The following is a 27,723-nucleotide window of genomic DNA, read 5'->3' on the forward strand; positions in this document are numbered from 1 at the left end:
CCCACAGAGAGGAAGCTGTCGCACTAATCATACATTAAGTCAAACCAAGAGATAAATAATCTCAGCGAAACCTGAGAGGGAATTGTGAATCAGTGCAGTATTGCCATGCCTCTCTCTCCTCTCCCCCCCTCTCTCTCTCTCTGTTCATGGGAGGAGCGCAGTGCCTCTCTGTATAAGAAGTGTTGAGCTTACAACAAGGGATTTTACACAGCTACTCAGGAGAAACGAAATGATCTGCCCTGGAGCCGCAGCAAAATGCTGGATGGACACCTACTCCTGGGATGGTTATCGTTCACAGTTATAGTGCATCTTCTCAGCTTGCCTGGACCAACCACAGCTTACTTCGGGTAAGAGCTGATGCACACACACACCCACACACCCCCCCACACACACACACGCACACGCAAGTAAGTGGAGGGCTGCGATGCTGCCTTCATTGATTTCTTTGCTTCTTGAATGACAAAGCAGGTATTTATTTCTATATATATTATATATTACTTTTTGATAACGTTTTGCTCAGTTTAGAAATTACACTGGGTAGGCTACATGACAGTGATTTGTTGAGATTCTAAGAGCATGAAGGGCCAGAGAAGTGTCACTTTGAGGCCTCGCAGCTGGTGTCTGCAGCAGGTTGTCTGCAGTTTCTGGGAGCAGGGGGCAACTATCAGCACAGCAGCGTCTATTAAAGGTCGACACGCAACCTCGGAGTAATGTTGGCTGAGGCTATAGTTCACCCCCATTCTCTGCCCCGACAATTGAGCCAGCACCCACCGCAAAGTCACTCTTTGAGCGTCAGCTGATTGTTTTGCTAAAGCGTTTGTAAAAAAAAAAAATCACATCCTGAGTCGACTCCGAGACGCAGCCGCGCGGAGCGAAAGGTGAGTTGTGTGCGCCTCAGAGCCAACAGCTGGTAACAATAAAGCAATCTGACTGAACTGAACCGGTGGCCGAATCGTCTGCTCAGCTTGCACAGAAATTTCCCCCCATCCAGCATAAACATCGCGGAGGCTATGGCGAGATCCCCCTCGACCCCCTGCTTTTTTTCTCTCTCTCTTCTGCCCCGGTCAAATTTAAACATTTGGAACACGTGTTGGGGTATTCATTTGCAATTCTGAACCCTTCATGACTCATGTGATACCTACAATAATGTTTAATTTTGAGGGGTAAAGGGATGGCTTGGGTTTGAGTTTACTTCAATGCAATTAATGCTCCTGTTTACAGTTTCATTATCTTAATGTTTACTTTCAGACAGAGCTGACCCAATATTTTATAGAGCCCTGGGCAGAAAACGACTTGGGGGGCACTTTGAGATATGCCCATCAAGATAGCTACAAACTGCCCTTTCTATACTTTCATTTTGCATGTCAAAACATGCAATCATTTCATTATCATAGGGCAGTTTTTTTTTTCATTGTAAATTAAGTATTTTTATAAATCATGAAACATTTAAGGCTCTTAAAGACCCCCGAACCAACCAAAAGTTGGTGGACACTATTTATTTTGATTTATCAATATAATTGTTCATACAGTAGACTATGAGAAATTACATTTGTTGATTGTTTGCAGGTACAGAATGTCCCCCTGATGGGTACATCTTCATTCATGGTTGGTATGAAATATCCCACAGCAGACAGCTCCCTTTGAAGCTGAAAATAGTGGTGTAAAATGACCAAAAATTAAAATGGTACAAAATACGACACCCACGCACCACTTCAGCACCTCTAATATCCCTTTTATACTGTTTGTCCCCAATTTCTTAGAGCAGTGAATATTTAACACAAGTTCATGAGTTGTTACTTAACCAACATCAGATTTCTTAAATATACTTCAGTACAAACGTGTCCTGCACTTGAACTAGAGCAGTGTCTTTTTTTTTCTTTTTCTTTTTTACTATTACTAATGACTTAGAAGCATTGATCCCAGGTGGCTTAGAAATGCAATCTGAATCGCGCTAATGATCCAAAACAGCTTGGTGATTTACAGCATTATTCTACTGTAGAGCCAGGAACATACCTCCATCTATTTTTTTTCCAAACTAAAACCTGACCAGACACCCCTCCACTTGTCATTTGTTGTCAGTCATATTTCAGGTGAGGTCTATAGAGCCCTCTACAAGGAGAAGTTTTTTTTTTTTTTTTCTCCTTTGGTTTGCACTATGTTTAACTGTACAATCAGAAGTCCTTATTTCAGTGTAAAGTTAAATTCAGACATTTTGCCATAATTTGGAATAAACTCTGACTACCATGAACTCATTGCTAAGGAAGGCAATGATGTCATGGTTGCACACTTTCATACCCATCTGATTGACACGAGCAAAAAGAAACCACTATCAGAGAGGACAAATCGGTGCAAGCAGGTTTGCATCACGATCAAAGAAGTTTAAGTTAGAGGAGAAGAATCCAAACAAAAAAGAGATTAATGGTGCAAGAGGTGTTCAAACTCAGTGTAGAAGTATAGTTTTAAGTGAGGACAGAGCATATTTTCAAGGAAGCAAGACTTTTTTCTTCTTATGTTTAGTCATGATGACAGCGATTTGAGAGTGAACAGTCCAAAACTTTAGACCAGAGGTCTTCAGCTCCAGTCATTGAGGGCCAGTGTCCTGCAACTTTAGATGGGCCTCCACTTCAACACACCTGAGTGAAATAATGAGGAGATTAGCAGCACTGTGGAGAACTTGTCTGTGTAGTAAGCAGGTAAATCAGCCTTTTGATTCAAGTGTGTCGGACCAGAAAAATATTGCAGGACTCCGGCCCATGAGGACTTGGGTTAAAGACCCATGTCTTAGACTGAAATGGTATGTTCTAAAATAAAACCAGATATTTACCTCTCTAGTCACAACTATAAAAAGTTGTGCAACATTTGTCTATCTTTTCCAATTTAACTGACAGTAATTTCAGTGTACACTCAGAAGAATTAATCGGTTCATTTCAAACTCTACACAAATTGTCCAGTAAAATGTAAAATTATTCTTATTCTGATTAACCAAACATATAATTATGAGTAAAAATTAGAGGCTCTTTTGAAGGTGACGTGGCAGGTTTTGGGAACTTGTGCAGTTGCTGAGTTCACTTATTCCTCAGACTAACCGTGGATCTGATAAGGCCATTAAAATGAGGTCCACTTGGCCAATTGTCGTGTTTCACCTGCAACTAATCTGAAAAGATTTTGCACTGTAACGAACCAAGAGCTACCTGCCTGTTTTGTTTTGTTTCTCTTAGCAAAAATTCCTCACGGGTGTCGTTAGTGCTCTCCAGATACAGAGACAAATGGTTACAGACTGCAGAGTGATGACACCTGAGGCATTTCCAGCACAGTCAAATTTATGGTAGGTATGGATGTGCAGGATCCAGAGGTATTAGGTGTTCTGTGAACTGTGGTGAATCTGCAAGACACCACAAAAAATTACCCCCTAAGGGGTTGTAAGACTCAAATGTGAGAAATTTTCACCAGCTCAAGTATGGTTTTGTCTTTCCATAAAATAATTTTGCAGAACAGGAAACCTACTTGCTAAATGTTTGATTTTCTTTTTTTTGCATAATTCCTCTAAATCCAAATTTAAACATAAAAATTTAAATATTGCCACTCGTAGTGTTTATAATGATTTTCAAGTTGTTGTGAACTACAATAAAGTCTCTGATGGGAGAAACTCCTAAGGGAAAGCATGTTTGTGATGTACATCGGTTGTTTTTCCTCTCTGATTTGGTGTTTAGATTCAGTTTGCATCTGTATCACATAGAAGAAACAAATGCAACTCTGCTTTCTGTTCCTGACTTCCTTACTGTTGCCATTGTCGTTAAGTTGGCAGGTGATATGTTTTAAAGCTGATGTGCCAAAGTGGCATATGCACCAGCCCTGATGGTCATAATGACAATGCATGTTGACTCATTCAATTAGCACTTGTTTCTAGCTCTGTTCTCTGTGATGTGGGGGCATGTGGGGTTATCATATTTCAGATTTATTATTACACAGCCCAGTCAGAGGAGAATACGATTGAGTACTGCCAAGCATACCGAAACTGCCTGAACAGGTGACTCAGATTCAAAGTGTGACTGCCTCGTGGCAAGGCTCTCAGAAACCTGACACCAGCGATGTTGCGGCCTTAACTTGGGAGGATGCACGCAAACACAAACCTGTTCAAATAAATATTCCATGAGTGTGAGTCTTCCTAGGGCGTCCTGGGTACTGATTTACTGAAAATAGTCAATGTTGCATACCCAATTTCCAGAGTGCGGTGGAGCGTAAGTGTAACATAAACACAATCTCTCCTGCCCATAGTGCACTCACCCGAGGGTGGGGTGGGATTCCTGGCGTAGTTGAGCACCCACATAAATTGTCATTCTTTGCCACAAGAATGCAAGCCCTTTTTTTGTGTATGTTCCCTCAGCTTGTTGTGGCAGGTGCCTATCTGCTGCTCACTTATCATTACAGATTGAATGGGAAAAGTTAAAGAAACTCCTCAAGCTGAAAATTACATGATGTTGATGAGTTATTTTCTTAAATTTTAGACCCATGTCTGATCCCTGAGGTGCCTCTGTTGGCTTAAATCTGAGTGTTTGTATAAGGCATGTAATTCTGTGGTCTTGTTAACTCTGCTGAATGTGGGTCCTCAGACTGAGTCAAGAATTTTTTTCCCCTTTTTTTCTGTTTAATTTAGTTTGTCGTGTGCGACATATACAGGAAGCCTACCCACAGTCATGCATCTGGAATCTACCAATTAGACACCCCGCCATCCGGAAAGATGCTAGTGTAGTAGTTGATGTTAAACTGCTGCCATATCTGTTATCAGTTTGCTACTGCAGCTGCATTGTTGTGCGTAAGTAAATTTTCAAAATCACTTATGTCCGTTGAACCTTCTACATTTTAATCATAATTAAAGCAAAAATCTTGCATTGAGACTAACATATTTGGTCATTCTCTGTCAGATTGCATGGGAAGTGTCAAGAAACAGCAATTTTCAGGCCTTGCCACAAATTCTCAATTCTCAATCTTTCAATGTAGCGCTGGGTGTAAGTCTAGAGCCTTTCTGGTTGAACCTGAACCTATGGTTTACAGTATCAAGTGTTTTTTTTTTTTGGCAACCTCCAACAGTTCTGCCTTGTATTTAAATCAATATTTCTGTCAATAAATCTACCTATCAATACTGATCAACTTCCCAGTCTCTGGTTAATAAAGATATCACCATGGCATGATGCTGTCACCACCATGTGTGAAAGTAAAATCGATGCATTCAGGGTTATGTGCAATTTTAGTTTTTCACAGTTTAATTTTTATTCCCTGACCATAGCTCGTTTGACAATAACTTACTTCCTGGAACGTTTCCATAAAGACTAGATTTCTACAGTGCAAGATGGGTAGTAGTTGTATTGGCATATTGCTGTGGGTGTTGGCAGCTCCTCCAGAGTTACAATGGAAATTTTGGTTGATTTTCCTGTTGATGATCTCATTTCTCATCCTGTCACTTTAGCTGGAGTGCAATTTCTTGGTAGGTTTGCATTTGTATTTTGTTATTTCTATTTTGAATGACTTAAACAAGGCCCACAGTTTAGGATTTTATTGCGTAACTTTGTTTTAAGCTATCCTCTAGCAAACATTTGAAGCCTTCTCTGGATTTATTCTGAAATTAAATCACAGACAAGTTAGCCCAGCCATTGCCTTCCAGCACAATTCTGCTCAATTCAAATATTTCTTCACAGCACTTCTCTGGCAGAATTTAGACCAGACAAATCAGAGAAGAAACATTCATAATAATCAATGACGTTGATTTTTATGAGTTGAATTAGAACTGTGGTCTGTCTATAGTCTTAGCAACGACGATGTAGGAAGTGATCGAAGCCATTCAGTCCAGTTTGGCGACACAAGCAAATATTGAATTAACATTATTTTGAAACTCATTCTTTTTCAACCACTTCAGTTATGCACAACTTTGAGTTAGTCTGACAAGTGCAATTTAAATAAAATACATGTACAATTTGTCAAAATTGTCAAACCTTTTCATGGACATACTCTGAAAAGCACTGTGCATACTTCAGTCAGTACCGTTTCTCATCTTTGGATCTTCTACTGGATCCTGCTGTGGATGAAGTGGTGCATATTTTTAAAGAAACCTCTTTGGCATGGGTCAGAAATCTTAAAATTAATTTCAAAGCTTCTTGCTCTAATCACCAACCCTGCAGGAGTTTATGTGATTAACTCTTATTAGAAGCAGAACTGGTATGAGCCCAGGTTGTGTTTAAGGCTTTACCAAGCCTTAAACACTGATTAGCCCTGCTGTGCAGCAAGGGCATGGAGTACCATTGATAGAGGGATTTCCCAACTTCATAGGATATCCTGTGGCTACAGCCACACCTCTAAGGGTATCACTTTAGAGAGAGCCAAGTCAATAGGATTCTCTTTACACCCATTGCAAACCTCCAATCTTGGATAAATGATCATATGTTTTCTTGCAAAGAAAACAAAGCTCCCCTTTTTACTTCTGTTTTAAAAGATTCAGATTTGGGCCAAGCCATAATTTCTTTTGAATCCTATTGTACATCCACATGGAAAATTCTGCTACACCCATGATAAGTCTTAGTATACAGGAGGATCCTCAGTCACGAACATTTTCCCAGATGGATTTGAGAAGAAATATGGCCACAAGTTGGCTCGTACATCTAATAAAACAAAGTAAATGACAAAAAGTTGCTACATCTTTATTACAAAGGCCTCAGTGTTCTTTGTTGTGATTTGCTAAGAGACTTTCAGTGTAAAATAACATGGATGTACAGGATATTTTTGAAGACTACATGGTTTAACCAGGGTTTTAAATTGTGTTTGGCATGCTCACATCCTACAGCTCCAGTCCCATCGGAATGCAGAAGAGACCGCAGCTATAATGCATATCTGATTATAAAAAGATGGCTGTTCCAGTCTGGCAACAAAAGCCTGCTGTATTAGTTGATAGTTTAAAAGAGAAGTGAAGGAAACCTACTGGTCGTAAAACAAAAATCAAATCACCTTGGCAGCTGGAAACCTAATAGATTCAAGACACACTTAGTGGTAAGACATTGATTAAATGATGCTCGTTAGAGTGGCCAGTATGTCCGGTGTTTTCCATCATCTAAGCACAGGTGAGGTTTTTCTCAGTCTTTAAATTTACAGTCTGTGGTAATTGAATACACATGCATTGAGGATTGACCAAAAAAGATAATTTTAGATTGCTCTCTCCCAGTTTATTTATGTAAACAGGAAAACTGGACCAAGAACTCAACCCAATGGAACTACTGTACAAACTTGCTAAATGACTATGGAAAATTAATGAGTATGGAATGCTCTGCCACAGATTAAAAAAAATGCTTTTAAAGAATTTATCTATAAAACGGGATTGGACCAAGAACTAAATCTTGCAGAAACCCCTACTGACTTGCTGGATTTAGGTTAATTTATTAACAAAACTGAAATAGCATATATTTTCTTGTCAGGATTATTTCTTTAAGAAATAATAATTTGCTTTGTCATTAGCACAAAAGTGGTATTTTGAGTATGAACTGCTCTTTCAGTTTGTTTATGCATAAAGAAAACAATAGAGAACCAAGAATTGAACTTTGTGGAACCCCTTATTGGGCTTCATGAGCACCATTAAAAATGTTGACCTGCAAAACCAAAATATTAAAAAATGTATACCATAAAGTAAAAAGAAGTTTGGATTGGATTCACATTTCTCATCAGTTATTTCCACAACTGATGAAATATGAAGTTTTGTTATATTTCAGTACAAATTACATTAGATTTTGTACTGCAAGCATGAACCATGCTGTCATACCACTTCAACAGAGGTTAAAGTGGTATGACAGATGATCTGAATAACAGTTCCATGGATTTTTCTCAGCTGAATACTTGACTTGGCTCTTCATTTAATTTTTATTTACTGGCAAGAGCCCTTTGTTCTATGGCTGAAAAATAAGCACAAATTATTCATTCTCATATTAAACATGGCTTATGGTGTTTCTATTGTAGCGGGTGGCTCCTTTTCACCATCCTCTTATCAAAAGAAAATTTAAGGATGAAAGTTTCATGGTTCATTATCTTCCACAGAATCTAAACATAGTTTATTTATTGGTTAGTAAGGATTGCATATTTAAGAGCATGCAAATTCTTCTCTTAGTCAATTGATTGTTAAAATGACACAAAACATTTTTATTTAACAGCTGAACACACACCGTTCAGCTGTTAAACATGCCCAATGTTCTATTAAACATGATGCATTAAATTACATAATTGACCTAATTTTCACATCAAGATAAGAAAAAAGTAAGAACAAATCTAGTAACCTGTCTTTGTTATTAAACCAAATTTTTAGGCAAAACAGAGAATATGTCCCTAACAAAGAAACTGTGAGTTGAAACAATGGAAAGGATTACATATATATATCCTTCTGTTGAAGTGGATATGAAAAATCCCTTCAACAAGCTGACTTAACAGTGTCAGTGTGTCTAAAATGTGGAGCTAGTACAAGTAAAATTGGAGAAAGTTAAATGGAAATTTCAAAGAAAACTGCCCTGAAAATTAAGGGTAACCCAAACAGGGGTTGGTGTTTGTGACTGAATTGTTTGAAATTAGTTATAGAAATGTATTTACAGAAGAAACAGAACAGAACTAAAATTGACAATTGTTTACAGAAGACAAGTTCCAGGGAAATAAAAACAACAAGCACCTAACTAAAGTTCTTTTAACCCTCATATGGTCTTGCCATAATGCGCAGGAGGAGCTTGGAAAATTTCGCTGTCGAACAGAGGCAGCATGGCGGCTGTCCGGTTAGACTGTCAATTCATAATAAATACTTGAGCTGATGAATAGACTGTATTTAGAGACAAGTATTTATTAATTAAGAATAAAAAATAATTAGAAGTAGACACTGACTGTTGACCATTTCTTATATTCTCTTAGACACAGCCAATAATGCTCTTTGAATTTGTAAAGAAAAAAACAACATATATATAGAAATATATTTCGTCTGCATTTAAAACAAGTGGTAGGAGACAGAGCTGTTCTTGTACTGTATTGGAGAGCCCCCAAAGCTTTTGAAGCAGAAGGCAAGGAGTATTAAATCACTGAAATAAAAAGCTGTGCTTGATCTTTTTTAAGATCAACCTGAAAATTAAACCTTGTAGAACTTCCTTATCATCTAGTAATATGTCCTCAACTCTAACTATACTACCTAGGGGGGCATTTACAAACCATCCAACTGCTTGTTTAGAAATAACAAAGTTATATGTTAGATGTTCAGTTAAAATCCAGTGATCAAAACTATAAACTACAATAGAAAGACTGCACTGCAAGGACACTGCAGTCAAATCCAAAAGTCAGGATCTTATTTTATTTCAGTAATTGTAATATTTTGTTCAGTTTTAAAAATAATGAAGCAAGAATGATATTTCCAGTCTTAGTGTTGTTCTTACCAAACACCTGCAATCTGTGCTCATGTCGGAGCCAAGTTTGTGTGCCTGAAGGTGTTTGGGGTGTTGGTGCGCTGGTACAGGGCTGCTCTGTGCCATGCTGTGGGCTAGATCAGGGGAGTCATGCGGACACTGCTGCACACCCAATCTGTGCCAGTCACACAGTGACTGCAACTGAGCTGCTGACCTTAGCCGCATTGAGTTCTCACATAGCAGTTAAACCTCTTATCATGCTCCATAGTCCCACTCCCATTCCCAAACCCAACTATTGGGCCACCACAAAGCACTTCATGAATATTACTCATCTCATTTTCAAATTAAAAATATTTTTAGAAGACCTGTTCATGTACCAAACCCCATCAGTCAGTGTGTGGGTGTTTTCCACACACTTTATTTGTCTCTGTGTAAATGACCAGAAAAGGACGAAATGACATAACTTTAGGTCATATCCTGTTAAGTCATAGAAGATAATCAACTTCCCCTTAACACTGGAAAATCGGGGCTCTTAAGTATTTCATGAAATTTCCACAGGAGTCATTACTCAACCAATGGCAAATTCATAATTCTAATACCAGCATTACCAGGCTTTGAAAGTCTTTTTTATTATATCACAGTAGTGTGCGACCCCCTGCTTCTTAGGTCTCATCACAATATCTTGTAAAGTCAGCCAGAACTAATCTAATTCCAGCCTTATGTATATTTTTCCTATTTTTTTAACAATTAGGAAAAATGATCAATATCACTGTGGAGAGAAGTGGCTAGTGTAGGATTTATTCATACATAAACTTTATGGAGGTGGACAATAGTCTTGAGACTGCCTGACCCAGAGAGTCATTTGACACTGATTCATAGTTTCTCCAATTATTTAGGTCTAAGCTATGGAGCACTTTGTCAGCCAGAGAATAGAGTGGGCTAGTGGGAAAACGCCACACACGCTCACATTGCTCCTACCTTTGGCATGGCCTGGGCTGTGATATACCAGATGGGAGTTGGACCGGGTGGTCTGAAGTTCATCCAAGAGTTCTGAGGAAAAGTATGTAACTTTGCCACAAAAAAAAAAAAAAAAAGTGGGGCACTTTAATGGCTGAGACGGCAGGAAGAAAAAGTTAAAGCAAGGAAAAAATATATCTGTCCTAACAAGATAAACTTTCTATAGACCTCAGTATATAATTTAATGATTAATATCTCTTGTATTTATTACACACAGATTAGCCTCAAGTGAGCTGGGTAGTTTGTCTTCATGACAGTTAAGCTATTCCAGGACACATGTCCGTGTCTGTCACTGTCTTCTGTGGGTTATGTTCTTGTACAGCAGGGGTTTTGTCTGGAGGACACTTTGTTTTAAGCAAACAGCTGGGCCAAGTGATTGACATTCGTTTAGAGATATTGACCAGTGGGAATAGAGGAAGTTTGGAAAGTAGGGGGGAAAGCGTAAGGAGCGGGAGGGGGTTGGTTATGATGTTGGAGACATAAGACCACACAACCTGCAAGTATAGACTGATGGAGAAATTGTGGCTTTTGTGCTTTTTCTGTCTGGACACGTTCAGCCACTACAGACTCGTATAGGTGTTGACTTAAGGTCATTGGAGCCCACATGCATGTGCACATAGATACAAGCACACTCCAGAAAAAAAAAAATGAAGGCAGCATTACTGCTGCATAAATGGACACTGGATGCAAGCTGCAAACCTCCCCAATCCCCAAAAAACACATCCTTGAAATATCTTAACAATTATCTTGTTTTACAAATAATCTGATTTGAATTTATCAGCGGTCCTCTGTATAGATGACACAGAACCGTTTTAAGACATGAAGTTTCAACTTGCATTGCTCCAAACTTTTGGATTTCATGCACACACCAAAAACTGCACTATATTTGTGTTTTATTTTTGTTTTTTTTTCAACAATGTTTAATATACTTTCTGTTCTATTTACATGAATAATGAATAATTTTCAGCAGTACCAGCTGAGGGTCACTTGCAGGACCGTAGTGTGAAGCCATAAGAGGGAGTGTTGATGGTGAAATTCAGAGAGCTGGTCAATAATTTCCTCGAGGGACTGACTTTGAGGCTTCGCTATGTGAAATGAGCTGTTTTTCGAACTGGCTGCAATGGAAAACGTATATAAAGTAAATATGTCACGGGCAATGGGAGGCGCTGACAGGTAGAGAGAAGGGACTAAACAAACTCCTGTGTTACTAAGTGAAAAGACAGTGGAGGAGGTGCACCGTGAGAGTATGTCAGCAATGTCTGTGAGAAGTGTATAGAGAAGCATGTGTGTGAGTGGAAAAAGCAAAGCTGAGCAAACATCAGTGAGAACTTCACATTGGATTATAATGCGTTTTATATGTTGGTGTTATGTTCCATGGGTAGCCACTGTTGCTGTGCCAACACCTCAAACAAAAAACACCTTCAGAAAATGGTGCATGAGATGAAAACACATTCTTTAATTCAATGTGTTCATCCTCTAAAAGTAGTTTTTCTTTGTTGAACTTCTAATGCAACCAACTTTGTTCTATAATTAGCTATGTTTCATAATGTCATATATTATGACTTTTATATTTGGTGGTTTTTCTAAAGTTGATACATGTCGATATATTTCGCTTCAGAAATGAATGTGTCAGGTCAATTTTGTTTGGACTCAATCTAATATTAATGTATCATACAGTGAAGTGTCTTTCATGGGCAGAACACAACTTCTGTTTGCCCAGAAGTTGCGTGCTATTATAGCTTGGCTACTGAAAGTGAGGAGGATGTGAAAAGGGTCCATCTAATTCATTTGATATAATATCAAATTCAATTAATATCAATTGCCATCCTGTGCTGGGTGACATATTCGGTTCTGTACAGTCCAGAACAATTATAATTTTTATGCAGCACAAATTCAGTTGATTATTTAATACTATTTGGAAAAAGCTAGTCTCGTCCTTAACAGGCATGTGATGACAGTCGAAGGATTTGTAAAAGGAACAAAAGTCCATTTGAACCAGGCTGCGTATATCTGACCATCAGACATGAAGAGCTGAGGCTTGAGAGGACAAGAAGTACTTTCTAATAAAGAACAAAAAAAGTACATGTGTTCAATGGCAGATATGGCTTTGCCAATGGCTACATCCTGAAAAGAGACACAGCTAAACACTGAAGCACTGAGTGATTTTTTGGATGTGGGGGTAAGCAGGAGGTCCCAAAAAGAGCCAATACATGCAGAGAAATGACATGCAAATTGCATGCAGAACATGGAATATGTTGACCATTTCCCTTGATTGAGAAATGGGAGATGGCTACGCTACTTTTTTAATTATGTTTGTGCAATTGGTTTAAGCAATGATCTATTGAATCTTGGATCTGGGTTAACTGTCATACAGGCAGCAGTTGAACTTTAGGAAATATTCACGTTAGAGCTCAGTTGATAAAACCGACAGGAAGAACCATGTTGTTTCAGGTCATAGTTTTGAAAGTAATTTCTCTCTCTCTCTCATGATTCATCTTTTGAACCAAATTATCTGAATAACTGATTAGTTTTCAAGCAACCATTGATTGTTTTTACCTTTTTTTTCAATCCCTCATATGTGAGACTTAATGACTTAATCTCTGGTTCATTAAAAAGATGCAAAGTCACCAAGGATTCCCTTTTCTCTGAAATCTGATTAGATATTTGGGAATCAGCGACTAAATATTTTTGCAATTCTGTTGTTCCCAAAGTGAGTTGAATGAGTTCCTTCCTCACTGAAAACAACAGATTGATACTCTTTTCGTACATCATCTTGTTGGAATGTCTGACCTTTTTGTCTGACAGCAGGAGTTGCGGTTCTGCTCCTAGAGAAAATATTATCTTTAATTTTCAGCAGTTTTCCATTTTCACTCAAGATGCAAGCTTTACTTTTAATGCTTTGTGTCAGTATAGTAAAGCTTTGTGTTTTAGTTTGGTTTGTGTCTAAACATTTGAGGGAACTGCAGCATTGTGTGCTTATGATATTATTCGACTGCAATCACAAAGCGGAAACATTGCACAAGTGAGGAAGCTGGCCAGTACTTTCTTCTCTAGAGATTTTAACAACTGTTCCCTCTTCCAGGACCCTTTGCCCTCATGCTAATTTTGCCTAAAGTATGTTTTTATCAAAAAGAGATAATAGACAGTAGTAAAATCATACCATATATAAACTTCCTTGAGCTTTGATAAGTTCACCTTTTTGCTTCGAAAAAGAATGAATGTCACAAGTTTGTGAAGTTTAATCCTCTGAGGGTCAGTTTTTTTTGTTTTTGTTACAATGCATGACACAAAAACAAAACATGTTACAATAGATGCTATTTTCGAGAAAAAAATTGCTTTGGTTAGGTAATAATATTGTAGTTCATCAAGACTACTGCCTAATAATAGATTTTTTTATTTTTTTTTACTAGTATATAGCAAAAAAATTTATAATTTCATATATATTTAATTGCTTTTGTTGTATTGATTTGCATTTTTTTACGTGTTTGTTTTATGTATTATTTAATCTGTGATGTCTCACTTACTAATATTGTAATTTTATGTACTTGGACATTCTTTTGTGTTCTTCTGTATCTTTTCATGTTAATTTATCCTTTTAACAAATCATAAGTTACTGTTAAGAAAGAAAGCTTTTTATCTTTTGACATGACATTTTACTTACTAATGTCAAGTTTAAGTAAGACCTGAGTCTTACTTAAACTTAAGCATGCAAACATATAAATAGTTTGCATGCTTTGAATCACCTCAAAAAAATCTATGTTGGTGTTGACTAGTTTACAGTATCTCAGTACATCAAGCTTTGGAAAGGGAAAAGTTTCAAAGTTGCAAAAAAATCTCCATTGCATTTAATGAGATGTCAGAGAGTGCTGTCGTAACCAAGATCTGCAAAGCTGGAGACAACTAGTTATTCTTCTCTACCCATTACTTTGCACTGCCACCTACACTCTTATTGTGGCAAAGGTGTTTATCAGACCAACATAGAGAGCCTGACTAATTAACCAGTTAATCTGAGCTGAATGGAGATAGTTTTTGCTTTTCTGTTTTTATGTGATTTTTGTTTACAATTTTGGGCAATATTATGGCATTTTACATTTTTTCTACAAAGTGATCATCTTTTGAAAAGGTAAAATTAATTGTGGTTAGATTAGATGCACTTAAATAAATAAAGAATTTCATGTCATGTTTAAGCAAGACTTTCTGACTCATCCCAAACTTGGCTGCTCTAACTGATGGACATGCTGAGCACCATTAAAACAAATCCCAAACTGAAGCATCTGTGACCCATTAAACTCCAACTAAGGACTAAAGGGGGAAACATTTCAGCCCGTTCAGTCAGTTATTGGACTTAATAAAACAAATCTCTTGTTGAGGAACTCCTGTGACCTTATGTCACACGCTGCACTGAATGTGAGCAGTGACAGATTTCTCTCTGACAAGCAATACAGTGCTTAAAGAGGAAGCAATACAGATCTCCATTTACCAGCCCTGGGTCTGGATTGCTACCTCGCCTGGCGTGGATACTTGGCAAGAGTGTGACACCTTAGAAAGACTTGTTTTATTTTAATACAGTTTGTGGCAGTATTCCCATTTGGTGTGATGACTCCTCTGTGTTGATGAATAATTTTTGTGCGTAGAACTTTTAGGATTGGTAGGAGAAATTAAGATTGTTTGCTTTAAAATGTGAAAACAAGGAAACTTTTTATTTTGCAAGGATGAAGAATCTCGAAGGTTATTTTTTTAAAATCTTTTAGCCAGTTTACAGATCCCTATAAAGTTCTAAAGGATAGTTAAGTTTGTTTCAAGTGAGGTTCTGTTCAAACACTATTACTACACCGTGTTCCAAATTATTATGTAAATTATATTTCCTCAGATTTTTCTAAATGGTCAATGCAACTGATGGTCAGTATAATTTTCAAGTTATGAACTATTAACTATTTGTTCAGTACAATAAATTAAATTTTACTGATCTTCATGTACGACTGGGACCACTGCGACTGTTTCTGCTTGTGAGCTCTGGTTCGGGGTGGCCGATAGTAGGTTCATCCACCACAAGCCTTTGGAGGATCCTCCACCTTGAGGTTTCAGAGGCACCAGCAGCTTCAGATAACTGTTTGCTGCTTTTTAAGAGCATTTTGACATCTGCTCTCTAAATCGCAATTTGTCTAACAGAAACCTTTCTCATTATGCCTTTATCAGTACAAACCCAATTCTGAATTAGCCACAAATCTCTTCTCAGTACAATGACGCTTCAGTTTTCCTTAAATATCTAATGTTTTCATACCTTGCCATATGGCATTACACTATCTGATGATTTTCATCAGCAGAGAGATCCTTTCTCCTTCCCATATTTTTTGAAACTTGTGGCCTGCTTAATAATGTGGAACATCCTTCTTAAGTAGATTTCCTTTAATTGAACTCACCAGACAAACTTATCAACCCAGATTCTCAGTATCTTCTGTGGACATAAATCTCTTGACAACCATTTAATATAAACAGCATGATGGTTTAATAGTCTATGAAATGATTTCACATTAAAAGTTATGACATCTCTGAGGTTGGGGTCAAGAAAATAGATGGTATCTATTTTATATTATACATGTGCAATTTAATCTTGTACTAGCAGTTCGGTCCAAGACTAACTTGTATGGATTTATTCTAAATTAAATTATCAAGAGAGTCATCTGCTGGAGGTAAGATGTTAAATGCTTATATATTCGAACAGGGCCATAACAATTATTTTAGGTCAACGTATCCTCCATCCATATTGCCATAGTTTCAAATAAAAGTAAATGCACTAAAAATCCTTTGGATTGCTGAAGTATTTACTTTTTCTCCCTTTGCTCACTTCAGTAATAAGACATCTGCTTTTAAAGTTGGTAATTTCAGACTCTTATTTACTTTTTCTTTTAAACCATAATAAAAATCATGATATTTTATATCTGTACCAATAATCAACTGAACAGGGTGAAGATAAAGCTGCAGAAAGACACACCTCTGCAGCTGTGCTGCTGTGGCTTTCTTTAAGTCTGTGTATTCTTCAGTTTCAGCTTTGACTATGAAGGAGGCCAGAAAAGACACATAATGAGCAACTACTATGCCAGATCTGAAAGGCGATGTGACCAAACTGGTCACAGGCTAACGGTCATGTACCCCATATGTGTTTACAAAAGCAAAACTCTGCTTTTACTATCACAGTCTGAGATGACCGGTTATAGGTCTTGCCAGCTGTGTGGCAGTGGATTAAAATGTGCAGATGGCTCCCTTTATATAAACTGACAAAAGACATACAAGTTTACCACATTTTCTCATTCTAAGGTTTGATATTTTATATATTTGCCTGTTAGACAATGCTTTGCAAAATGACTCACCCACTTTTAAATGTTTTTGTCAGTTTGTCATTTCAGAGTCACAAATTGTATATCATACAACATCAAAAATGTCAGAATTTTCACTTAGTGGAACAAAATTCTTACAAGATTTTATAAACATGTTTGTATATAAAAATCCAAAAGGTGTAATATGTCTTTTTCCATTGTATTTTTGAATTTTGTAATGCCATTTTGGGGTATGTCTTTACCAACTTTGCAGACTGAATTTAATAGCTATTTTTTTTAACATTTGTCAAAATCAGTGAGTAATTACAACATCAATGTAGATGTCTTCCAATCAGGAGGATGCAGGTTCAATTCTATTGTTCTCCTCTAATCTTTGGCAAGGCATTGATCCCAAGTTGCCTATGATTTGTGAGTGTGAATGGGTGAACGTGGCTCTTGTGCAAAGTGCTGTTGTCCTTTCAAAATAACTGGAAAAAATTCTATGTAAGTTCCTTCTAATTACCATTTAGGCCAGGACTCTGAGTGGGCCATTCAAAAATACAATTAATATACTGTAATCTAAATAATTTAATTGTTGCTCAAGTTTTATGTGTGGGTTACTGTCCTGCTGAAAAGTAAACTTCTGTTTGTCTCAAGTCACCGACCCCTTTAAACAGTTTCCTAACCCTATCCCATTCCAGGATTGCCCTGTATTTACCTCCATTCATCTGCCCATACATTCTGACTAGCTTTCCAGAAAAACAATTAAATTCAATTATGATCCTGAAACCAAATGGTTTCAAATTAAGATTAAACTCATATGAGTTCTCCCTGTGGATATCTTAAGGAATGGGTGGCACTGAATTGTTCTTTGTGCATCAGATTATCCCTCCCACCATCTTAGCGCGACCCTTAGAAAAAGCACAGCATTAAAAACTGGAAGTGGGTGTCCCGTCAGACCGTCAGATCCTAAAAACCTAATAAAAGCGGGGACCATGCACAAGGTAAAAACCTCCCATTGTCTTAGGACTGTGGGAGGGTTAAAGAAAGCTAAATAGAAATGCATACACACTCAAATTTGTAAGAAGACCACTGCAAAACTACTTAATGTCATTTCACTTGGTTGATAATGTAGATTTTCAATAAAACTCATAGATGTATGTAAAGGTAAACTTATTCAAGACATTCTGGGCCAGAGGAATGTCGATTTTAAAATGCTAAGACTCCATTGATGTATCACTGAATCATTAACATCAAATCTCTCAAAAATCTCTAATTTCTAAGATAATTAGCTGAATGTATTTTTGTTTTTCAGTTACTTCAAATGAGACCAATTTCTGGAACTTCATTGAAAAAACAGAACATTTCCTCCTCTGCTGTCCTACACAGACAATCCTGTATCAAAATTTATTTAAGCCTCTAAGAAATGGAGACTTTCCCTGAACATTAACTTTGTTCTAGTTGACTTTACCTGAACATTAACTAAGCTTTGAGCATTACGTTTCCCAGCTTGCTTCCTGTTCTATTTCTGCAGTATGGCTTTTCAACTTTACCTGAGGTGGCTGCTGCATTCCCTCACTTTTCCCTCAACATTGTGTTTTTACTACAGGTTGACTGGTAATGAACCATTGTCTGTTCTGCCACTGAATTCTCTACCAGAAGAGAGCACAGGTAGGGCCCACTACAAGCTTTGTGACCGTCTCAAACTGGAAAAGAAGCAGCGCAGGATGTGCAGACGAGACCCGGGCGTGGCGGATACCTTGAGGGAGGCCATAATTATGAGTGCCTTAGAATGCCAGCATCAGTTTCGCTTTGAGAGGTGGAATTGCACATTAGAGGGGCGGCATCGCGCCAACATATTAAAAAGAGGTAAGAGCAAATTATAGCATACTATTTTCTTATTATATATACATACAAATTCCTACTTACAGTCAAGGAGAGAGCACATAACAGGTGTGTAAAATTAAACCCCATTGCAACGTAGGAGTTACTTAAAGATGTAATTACATGGACAGGTAGATCCCTGTATCAACTTGATTGTCTGAAAACTGGTCAATGTCCTGATTCTGCAATTTAGAGTAAGGTTTCACTGACTTCTCTTTGTCAGAACCAGAATCTATTATCAGTGTGGGTCTTCATTATTGATCACACTTGTACTAAACGGCGTAATGTGCAATGGCACTTGCACAAATTTTCATGCCATATCTGACTGATACTCCAGTTATGGCCAGTTCCCATTAAAATAGGACACTGAAATTTTGCAGTTCTAATTGCAAAAGAAGTAAAGAAAAAAAATGCATTCAACGTCTACAAATGAAATCCTCTGACGTTTCTTGACTGGTCTTTCTATAAAAATGAGAGCATGGCGTGATAAAATACTCTTCTGTGTTACGTGAGTGAAGAGATCTGCAGCCACAAGGTCTTTTTTTAAATGTAATTTAGTTGCTGTCAGTATGTGGCTTCATCTGATGAAATAAGTATGAATTATTACGAGCCCTGGATCTGAAGGTAAATTATTTAACATGACACCTTATAGTGTCGATGTTTGAGACTCTCACTTTGAAGTAAAACTGTAACTAACTCTTGAGTTGCTCTGTTGACAGAGTTGGCTTAAATAGATTTCTCGTCTGGCTGACACCCGTTACTTACCATAAGTGGCTAACCAATAGCTGCCAATCTATATCTGTCAGACTGATTAAACTGGAACTGGGTAACTCTATACCGAATAGAGATTCTTTGACACAGTTTAACAGTTTTGATTGTGAAAACTTCAATTGATGAGTCAAATCAGGGATGATTAAACAAGTTTTGATTTGTGAAAACAATCTGAAATAAACTTATGAAAGCAAAGTTTTCTCAAAAAAGCTTATTTTATTTCATTCTTGTTAACCCAGCAACTCAAATCTGAACCAGGTTTTATTCACGGCTAGTTTGTTTGTTGGTATCACAATTTAATTGCTCACATTAGTACTTTACAAATGTTATTGTGAAAATGTCGCCATTTTGGTTGCATAAAATACAAAGGGTGTTTGCTGATGGCTTGTATGTGTGAGTAGAGTGCTTCATCAGAAGTAGAAGTTTAAGCAGCAGATAAGATCCTGTTGTTGCAAATGATTGAAGATAAAGGTTTGACAGTCAATCTGGACATTATCTACATAGTGCCAACTGTGGTCTAGATTGCATTGTTATTATCAGAATTTTGTATTGCATCAACTACATAGCATTGGGATGACAGATGTTAAGATCCGAACACTCATTTGGGGACATTTCATGGCTATTCCTTTAATACTAGTGTCTTAGTACTACTGTATTAAAGGGGAAAAAAGAGACTGATTGCAAAATGGTTTAAAATGAATTGGAAATTAATTGACTATTACTTCATACACCTATCTTACCATTTGAGAAGTCTGTACTCTGAATTTGAAAGTTACTAGATCATGATTACACCAACCCAAAGATTGCACCCTTCTTGAATTCTAAATACAAACATGAAGAAATTTACAAACTTTCTAAACATTAATACTATGTCTTTATTTCTGACTATTAATATATGAAACTAGATTCTATAATTTCTATTTTAAAAATGCTTCCCCAGGATTCAAAGAGACAGCCTTCTTGTATGCCATCTCCTCAGCGGGCCTAACACATGCCTTAGCCAAAGCGTGCAGTGCAGGACGTATGGAGCGCTGCACGTGTGACGAAGCCCCAGACCTGGAGAACCGCAAGGCCTGGCAGTGGGGAGGCTGTGGAGACAACCTGAAATATGCCAATAAATTTGTCAAGGAATTTCTGGGCAAACGCTCCAACAAGGACTTGCGTGCACGAGTGGACACGCACAACACAAATGTGGGGATGAAGGTAAAGTAGGTTCTCTTATTTTTTTCTCTTTTCTTCAAGGTAAAAAAGATTATGGTATCTTTCCCTTCGCATCATCAGTTTTTGGAAGGTCCTCTAATCTTATTTATGAACATCTGAGACCCATTAAAATCCCTTTTGGGGAGTAGCTTTAAAAGAAAGCAAATTTATTACTGAGGAATTTTATAGTGTTTTATTTGCCACAAATGTCAATTTAAATTTTCTTTTTTATTAAAGTAATAATTTTCACTGGTAATATTAACACAGTTAGTAACTACAGCACGCATGAATCTAGCCAGAATGCACTGATAAAGACTCGAGAATGGACAAGAGCAGAGGTTATTTGTAGATATAAATAATATTGAATAGATATGGCAGCAATGTAAGCCCCAAGTGCAATAAAACACTTTGCTTTTCTATTTAGGAATTCAAATTTATCTAAGAACCTGAATTACTAAGGGCAATTGAAAAAACTGCGGAGAGAAGGAAACTTTTGGAGGGTAAACTTTCAGAAAAGTTTAGCTTAAAACATGGCTAATGAAATAATTTGGACTGATTAAAGTTACTGCTTGTGTAAATATTTGTTTTCTTCACTCAGATTAGATTGGGAGCAACCCTCATTTGTGCTCTAGCACTGCCAACCAATTGTTTGTGGTAAGCAAATACAGGGCTTTAATCTTGGAAGCCTATTTAACATCAGTGTAAAAAATAAAGAAGGACTTTTGTCAAAGCAAAGTTGGAGTATGGGACATGTTGTTTTCACTCATTTTCAAAATCAGTTATTGTAGGAGTGTGGTTGGGAAATGTTAGCAAACACAAATCCTTGATAGGATCTTACTTTTGCCCAGTTTTTGTGATTATTTTTTGAATGAGTGGAACTGTATTTTTTACATTAGGAGGTATAAATCCTACCGCATTTGCTCCAAATATATTCCCACACTGAGGAGAAAACTGGAATGTGCTAACCTCTGCACCAAACATTTTAAAAGCTGACCAGTCAAATTTTCTTGACCTGCTGGTGTGATGAATATGCACTTCCTGTTCCCTGATCTCTTTCACAGCCGGAGAAAAGAAAGAAAAGAAAAAAAACCTCTCTAAACCATACTTAAGACACAGAGTTTTGACCTTATTTTCCTCTTGCTTTTAAAATTGTTATGAACTTTGGCTGACTGCTAAGTTAAGAGAAGATAAAATCATTTGCTGTGGTACTAAAAGCGTTAAGCTGCCAAAGAACTCAAACCCTTCGAATTTTTCCACATGTTATATTATAAAGCTCTGCAGCTCAGGTGGGAGAATCAGTTCACAAGACAACCATTGGCTCTTCACTTGACATATTTGGCACCATGCAACTTGCCACAGGAATTTGAGGACACAGAAAACTTGTGAAAGAAAATTATGAAATTAGATTTTTTTTAATTATAAAAAAAAAAAAAAAATAGCCTGTTAGTGCACTGGTGAATTGAAAGCAACTTCAGGAATGTGTTAATTAATTTAACTATTTTATAAAAGTTTTGTACTTTAAGAAACAATGGTAAATATAAATTAGTTAGATCCTGTGAGTTTCATGAAAAGAGCTGTTTGAGGTTGCAAATTACCATTGTCAGGGGGTCATTGTCAGTCGGGACAATGACTAAACGTGCACTCAGAACTATTTCAGTGCAATAATTTTGATAAAATAATTTTCATGTTTTAGAATGTGCCAAAGTCCAGAGCTAAATCCAACATAAAATTTATCAGATGATTTCCATCCAATCTGACTGAGTTTGAAAAAAATAAAAAAAAAATAAAAAAATCTTGATTTTAAGTATTAATGCAAGGGGACCAAATGGATACGAAAGACAATTTTAACAATGTAGTGGTTGTTAGTCTACAATGTAAAACACCAATAACATGAATGAAAATGTGTGATTGTAACATGACAAGACTCTGAAAAAACTCCATGGAAACTTTTAAACAAGACTTTCTTGAAGGATTACATTCCACTTGAGCCAATCCATCTTTCTATTGAAAAAAAGTCTTTTATTTGACACAAATGTCAATTTAAATTTTCTTTTTTTATTAAAGTAATAAATTCCACTGGTAATATTAACACAGTAACTATGGCACGCATGAATTTTACCAGAATGCACTGATAAAGACTCAAGAATGGACAAGAGCAGACATGATTTGGAGATCTCCACATAGACATGGTACATGGTTTTAACCAAGATTTATAAAACACGATTTATAAAACACATCAAATTGCAAGTGTTTTACCATTCAAATATGTAAGACTTTAGCAATGAATTCTGTTTGTGGGATTTTGTTTGCAATAATTTACCCTGACCTATGATAACGCCTGTAAAATTGTTCAATTAAAACTTGTGTCCAAGATTTTCATCATTATCAGGTTTCCCACACACTAATTATCGTTATTAAAGTCTTGATGCAGTATTATAATGCTCTCCTTTGTGTTACAAGCTATAAGCAAAGCCTCTAATTGGCCATTTTATGAAAACAAGCAATGAATATAATAGTTATCCAGTCTGAAGCAACTCTGGTTCACCCTTTTGAAATAATTGAGAACATAATTAAACTCCTCCAAGTTTTGCTTATTAAACAAAGGGTTGTTAAATTACATAGCTTTTATGCCTTTAATGCTTTATAGACGTTAACAAGGATCTTTTGTTTCTGCTTCAGGTAATCAAGGCTGGAGTAGAGACTACTTGTAAATGCCACGGTGTCTCTGGCTCCTGCACTGTCCAGACCTGCTGGAGGCAGCTCCTGCCCTTTCATGAGATCGGCAACCGACTGAAGCTGCGCTATGAGACTTCTGTCAAGGTCGGCAGCTCCACCAATGAGGCCACTGGAGAGGGAGACATCTCAACAGGCCGAAACCAGCAGCAGCAGCAGCAGCAGCAGCACTCCTTGCCTGGTCTGAGCGATCAAATCCCTCGCACGATGGATCTGCTCCACATCGAGGACTCGCCCAGCTTCTGTAAACCCAGCAAATACTCAGCAGGCACCGCAGCACGCAAGTGCTACAAAGACCAGAACTGTGATGCTATCTGTTGTGGGCGAGGCCACAATACACAAAGTAGGGAGGTGACCGGGCCCTGCCAGTGTCAGGTGCGATGGTGCTGCTACGTTGAATGCAAGCAGTGCACGCAGAGAGAAGAAGTCTACACCTGCAAGGGGTAAAGCATCAGCTACCGGTTGCCTCAGAATCAGTGGAGCAAGTCAAAGATGGTTGTTCTTTGTGATTCAGGTCTTTGTGATGAAGAAGACTGGTTGGTTTGTTCTCATCTGAGGTTGTGCTGCTATTGTCGGAACAACGTTCTGCAGAAAGTTGAGAAGCAAACCAAAAAAAGCAAAAAGCACTTTGATGGACTAATGTGGGCTTCAGGGGTCCTGCAGAATATTCAGACAACTGGGTTACCATCTCAAGCTTTTTAATCACAGCATTGCCTTGAGGAAAAAAAGTAATTTTTTTGTTGCCTGTTTCAGATATCCATAGACAACATTTTCCAAGAAAATTAATAATCCAGTTGTAGAATGAATACACAGATGGCTTCACAAACTGATTTCTTTGCTCAAAGAACAGCAGAGTGTGCGAGAGTGTTAAATATATGTGTGTTCATCTTGTGTGTCTTTGCTCTCACGCAACAGTTTGAGTGACAATATTTTTTATTCCAGTTAAAATCATATTCTCAGACTCTTGACAAAAAAAGACTGGGTGTAACATTAACTTTACACGCACATATTTTCACTCACACACATTGTGTATTTGCATATATATGTAAATAAAACCAGTTATGATTTAGTGATATTATACAAGCCACTTATGTAACTATGTAAAATCAAACCACTAAAAACACAAACATTTTGTTGTTTGTGCTGTTTTTCTCTTTGTTTTAATCCATTTTGGCAAGTGCCTTTGGAAAGCAACACACTTGTATTTGATGTCTTGTGGATAATTTATAGATCCTTTGGGACTACTCCTTTACCAGGAGGATTTTCTTTTCTTTATTTTCAGTAATGTAATATGAAATTGTTTGTAAATGAATTAACAGAAAACAACTAAACCAATCAGTTTAGGCTATTCCTAGCCTTGAGCGAACCAGTGTTCAGGGAGTAACTTAAACCACTATATCTATGAGGATAAAATAATCTGAAAAATATACAGACAATTTCAAATTGGAGATACCAGTGGTTCAAGCCTGCGTTGTTGCAGCAGGTTATCATTTAAACAGCAGACATGTGGCATGTGACTCTGATCAGACTTTATGGAGCTCTGTGCAGCTTCATATTTTTTTTATTGGTTTTTCTTTTTATACTTTGTTGTAAAGAAAACTGTGGAGAACTGTAGGAATGTAACTCCCTACCATTTCCATATTTGCCTCTTCTCTTCAGCTGCCACAATTTGATTGAGCCATATTACAGTGTGTGCAGTAGAAGTTTAAACAGTATGGGGCAATTGAGACTGAAATCTAACCTGACAGTGTGCAGATTTGCCCTAGTGAATATGTATGTTTATGCTTTGTAGCTGGCATAAATATACTTTTGATAAGGCCGATGTTTATGTGATGTTCCACAAACTGATGCCTACACATAAAGCTGGACTTTCACCACTGCTGTCTGTGGGAAGCCAGTGAAGATTTATTTATACACAAGTTAGTCCACCTTTTTTTCCTTACTATGTGACTCAGTCAACACATTGGGTCTTAATAGGACTCTACAATACAAATTACAGTGACACTTCCTAGCAAAAATTCAGCATTTTAAGAATTCTACTTTCTTGCTTTCTCAAGCCTGAAGTAGGAGAATTACATCTGTGATGTCTGTCTGAAAGATTTACACCTGGTTTTTATAGGCTGACAGAGTGCTAGGATAAGCTATGCTAACCAGCTGCTTAACGCTAGCGAGACAAGGGTGAAACTCGACAAAAAGTGAATAAGTACAATTCCTCAAAACTATCGATGTGCAACTCCCTTGAATATCACCAGCACATGTAGTAAAGTTTCAAATAAAAGATATTAAATGCATTCCTCTTGTTTTGCAGTAGCATAATCTCATATTAAAACAAAATGAAAGAGCAGCAGTTACTGTCAGAATGTTACTTATTTATTAGCATTTTTAGTCAGAATATGCTACTTCAACAAAAGAATGCTCCTTTACTAGAATAGAAAATAATTTTTGGTGTTTTACATATTTAGGAAAACAGTGCAAACAACACTTCACATTATTCTGGTGAGAATTAACTACTGAGTGAGGGACCCATTTCTGTATTATAGCAACATTCGCGCACTGAAGCCCAATTCCCTTTAAAGTATTTTACATCTGTATTTATAGATACAATAAAGTGCAGATCTTTTCTATTTAATTTTTTTCTGTTAATGTAAATAGCAATGGTTTCTTCTCCTGTGGAATAGAGACAAACCTGAGGCACATGTTTAGCTCTCACAAAAATTGAATCAAACCTTTTGGGGATCCCCACAAAGCAAATTATTTGGTTCAGCATTATCACTGTTTCAAACTTGCAAAATTGAGAAAATCTTAGTATGATAATTAACCAATCAGAGTAGATTTAATTCATTAGTCTCACTTTGGCATTAAACTCATGCTTTAGGATGCAAACATCACTTGGCTTATTTGTTCCGAGGTGCTAAATTCCAAACATTTTGATAGGAGATGGTACTCCAAATAAAGACTGGTCAAAACACATACACAGAACTTTGCACGCTACATGGTGACCATAATAGCTATGCTGAGACTCTTAGGATAAATGCCTGCTCCCCACAGCTTCTGGTGGTGTTTTATGTTTTTTTTTCCACATTTTTTTGGCCCAACCGTTGTGCGGCTCTCTGCTATTAAATTAAATGGATTTGCAACGGATATGACAGATATACTAAATTCACACAGAACGCATTCTTTGGTTTGTTCTTGGTTTGTACATCGGCCTACAAGCTGTCAAGGAAAAAGAGGAGCATAATGCATATTTCGATTTCACTGTCATCTATGTTCTCAAAAACAAAGCTCTGCACTGTTTAGTATTCAGTGGATCATGTATAAAATTTTATTTTGTAGAAAAGATTAAGAGATAAATTATTTTTGAAAATATTATGAGCATGTGTTTAGTGTAAATATATAAATATATAAAAAGTTTAAATTGATTTTATATCCTGGATGTTATAATGCTTTTATTTCTCTCATGGGTGTTTGTGCCTTTTTGGGGTTGAGGTTTCACAAAGCAATATATTTTTAAATCTTGTATCATGTAAAGTCAAAATTAATATCCAAGCACTAATAAATCCTAAAAAAATAAATAAATAAATAAAATTCAATGCACCTGTAGTTATTGAAGATGATCACAGTCATCCAGATTTTTTTTTATTGATTTAGATGTGACATAATTGCCTTTTTTGTTAAGCATCTTTTTAATTTTTATTGTAGCTGTCCAACCATATAGTCTCGTACAGTGTTAAAAAAATATCCCCGTCTATATGAATTGATTTATATCCTACTTTGTTTTCGTTTTGATAGGATTTATGCTGTGCTTTCCAGATACTTAACACACATCAACTGTGTATTTTATTTTTGTGAAACTATTACACCAACTGAGTTTTGTCCATGTTCACCTATTCTTGTCTTATGGGAACTCTAAATTATTTTCCCTCTACCTCATGTGTATAGCTTGTAGGCATAAACAGATCGCAAATGACTGGTAAGAATGTATTTAAGTTATTTAACATCTTTGTATAACAAAGGCGAAAAAAAAATCTGAAATAATAAATGAATTTTTAAAATTTTTACTTTTGTACTTTCATCATTTGATGTCTTTGGTAGCATGTGAAATAATTCAGTGGTTAATCCAAAGCATGTACTCTCTTCTCAGCTAGTGTCCTATTGCTTAAATACATTTACTTATAAAAGTATTGATATTCCTGAAGATTTTCCTTAAGAAATTTGCATTTTTCTTGAGATGTAGGTAAACAACTTAGTCTTCACCTGAAAAACTGACTCTTCCTAATGCACCATCAACTTTTGTCTCTATCACTAAAAGTTGTTTTCATGAGAAAACAAACAAAACATACCAGCAATAATTTTCCCACAATGCTACAGTTTGTAGCAAGATGCAAGGGCTGCAGGGTGTG

At 36.9% G+C, this 27,723-nt stretch overlaps 1 protein-coding gene across 2 annotated transcripts; it reads left to right on the plus strand.

Moving 5' to 3' along the window:
• Nucleotides 1-205: 205 nt before the first annotated feature.
• Nucleotides 206-27,381, plus strand: wnt9a (wingless-type MMTV integration site family, member 9A). Of its 2 annotated transcripts, none has more exons than XM_055033692.1 (4): nucleotides 206-347; nucleotides 18,345-18,604; nucleotides 20,331-20,593; nucleotides 23,270-27,381. In XM_055033692.1, the coding sequence occupies exons 1-4, from the start codon at nucleotides 256-258 to the stop codon at nucleotides 23,768-23,770; spliced, it is 1,116 nt and encodes a 371-aa protein (XP_054889667.1). In that variant the 5' UTR covers nucleotides 206-255; the 3' UTR covers nucleotides 23,771-27,381. The 2 variants fall into 2 exon arrangements, with proteins under 2 accessions (XP_054889667.1, XP_054889666.1); XM_055033691.1 differs by lacking the exon at nucleotides 206-347 and adding an exon at nucleotides 3,243-3,325.
• Nucleotides 27,382-27,723: the final 342 nt, after the last annotated feature.

This window comes from Poeciliopsis prolifica, unplaced genomic scaffold (assembly GCF_027474105.1).
Source record: "Poeciliopsis prolifica strain line A6 unplaced genomic scaffold, Auburn_PproV2 SCAFFOLD008, whole genome shotgun sequence".
In the NCBI taxonomy this organism is placed as follows: domain Eukaryota; kingdom Metazoa; phylum Chordata; class Actinopteri; order Cyprinodontiformes; family Poeciliidae; genus Poeciliopsis; species Poeciliopsis prolifica.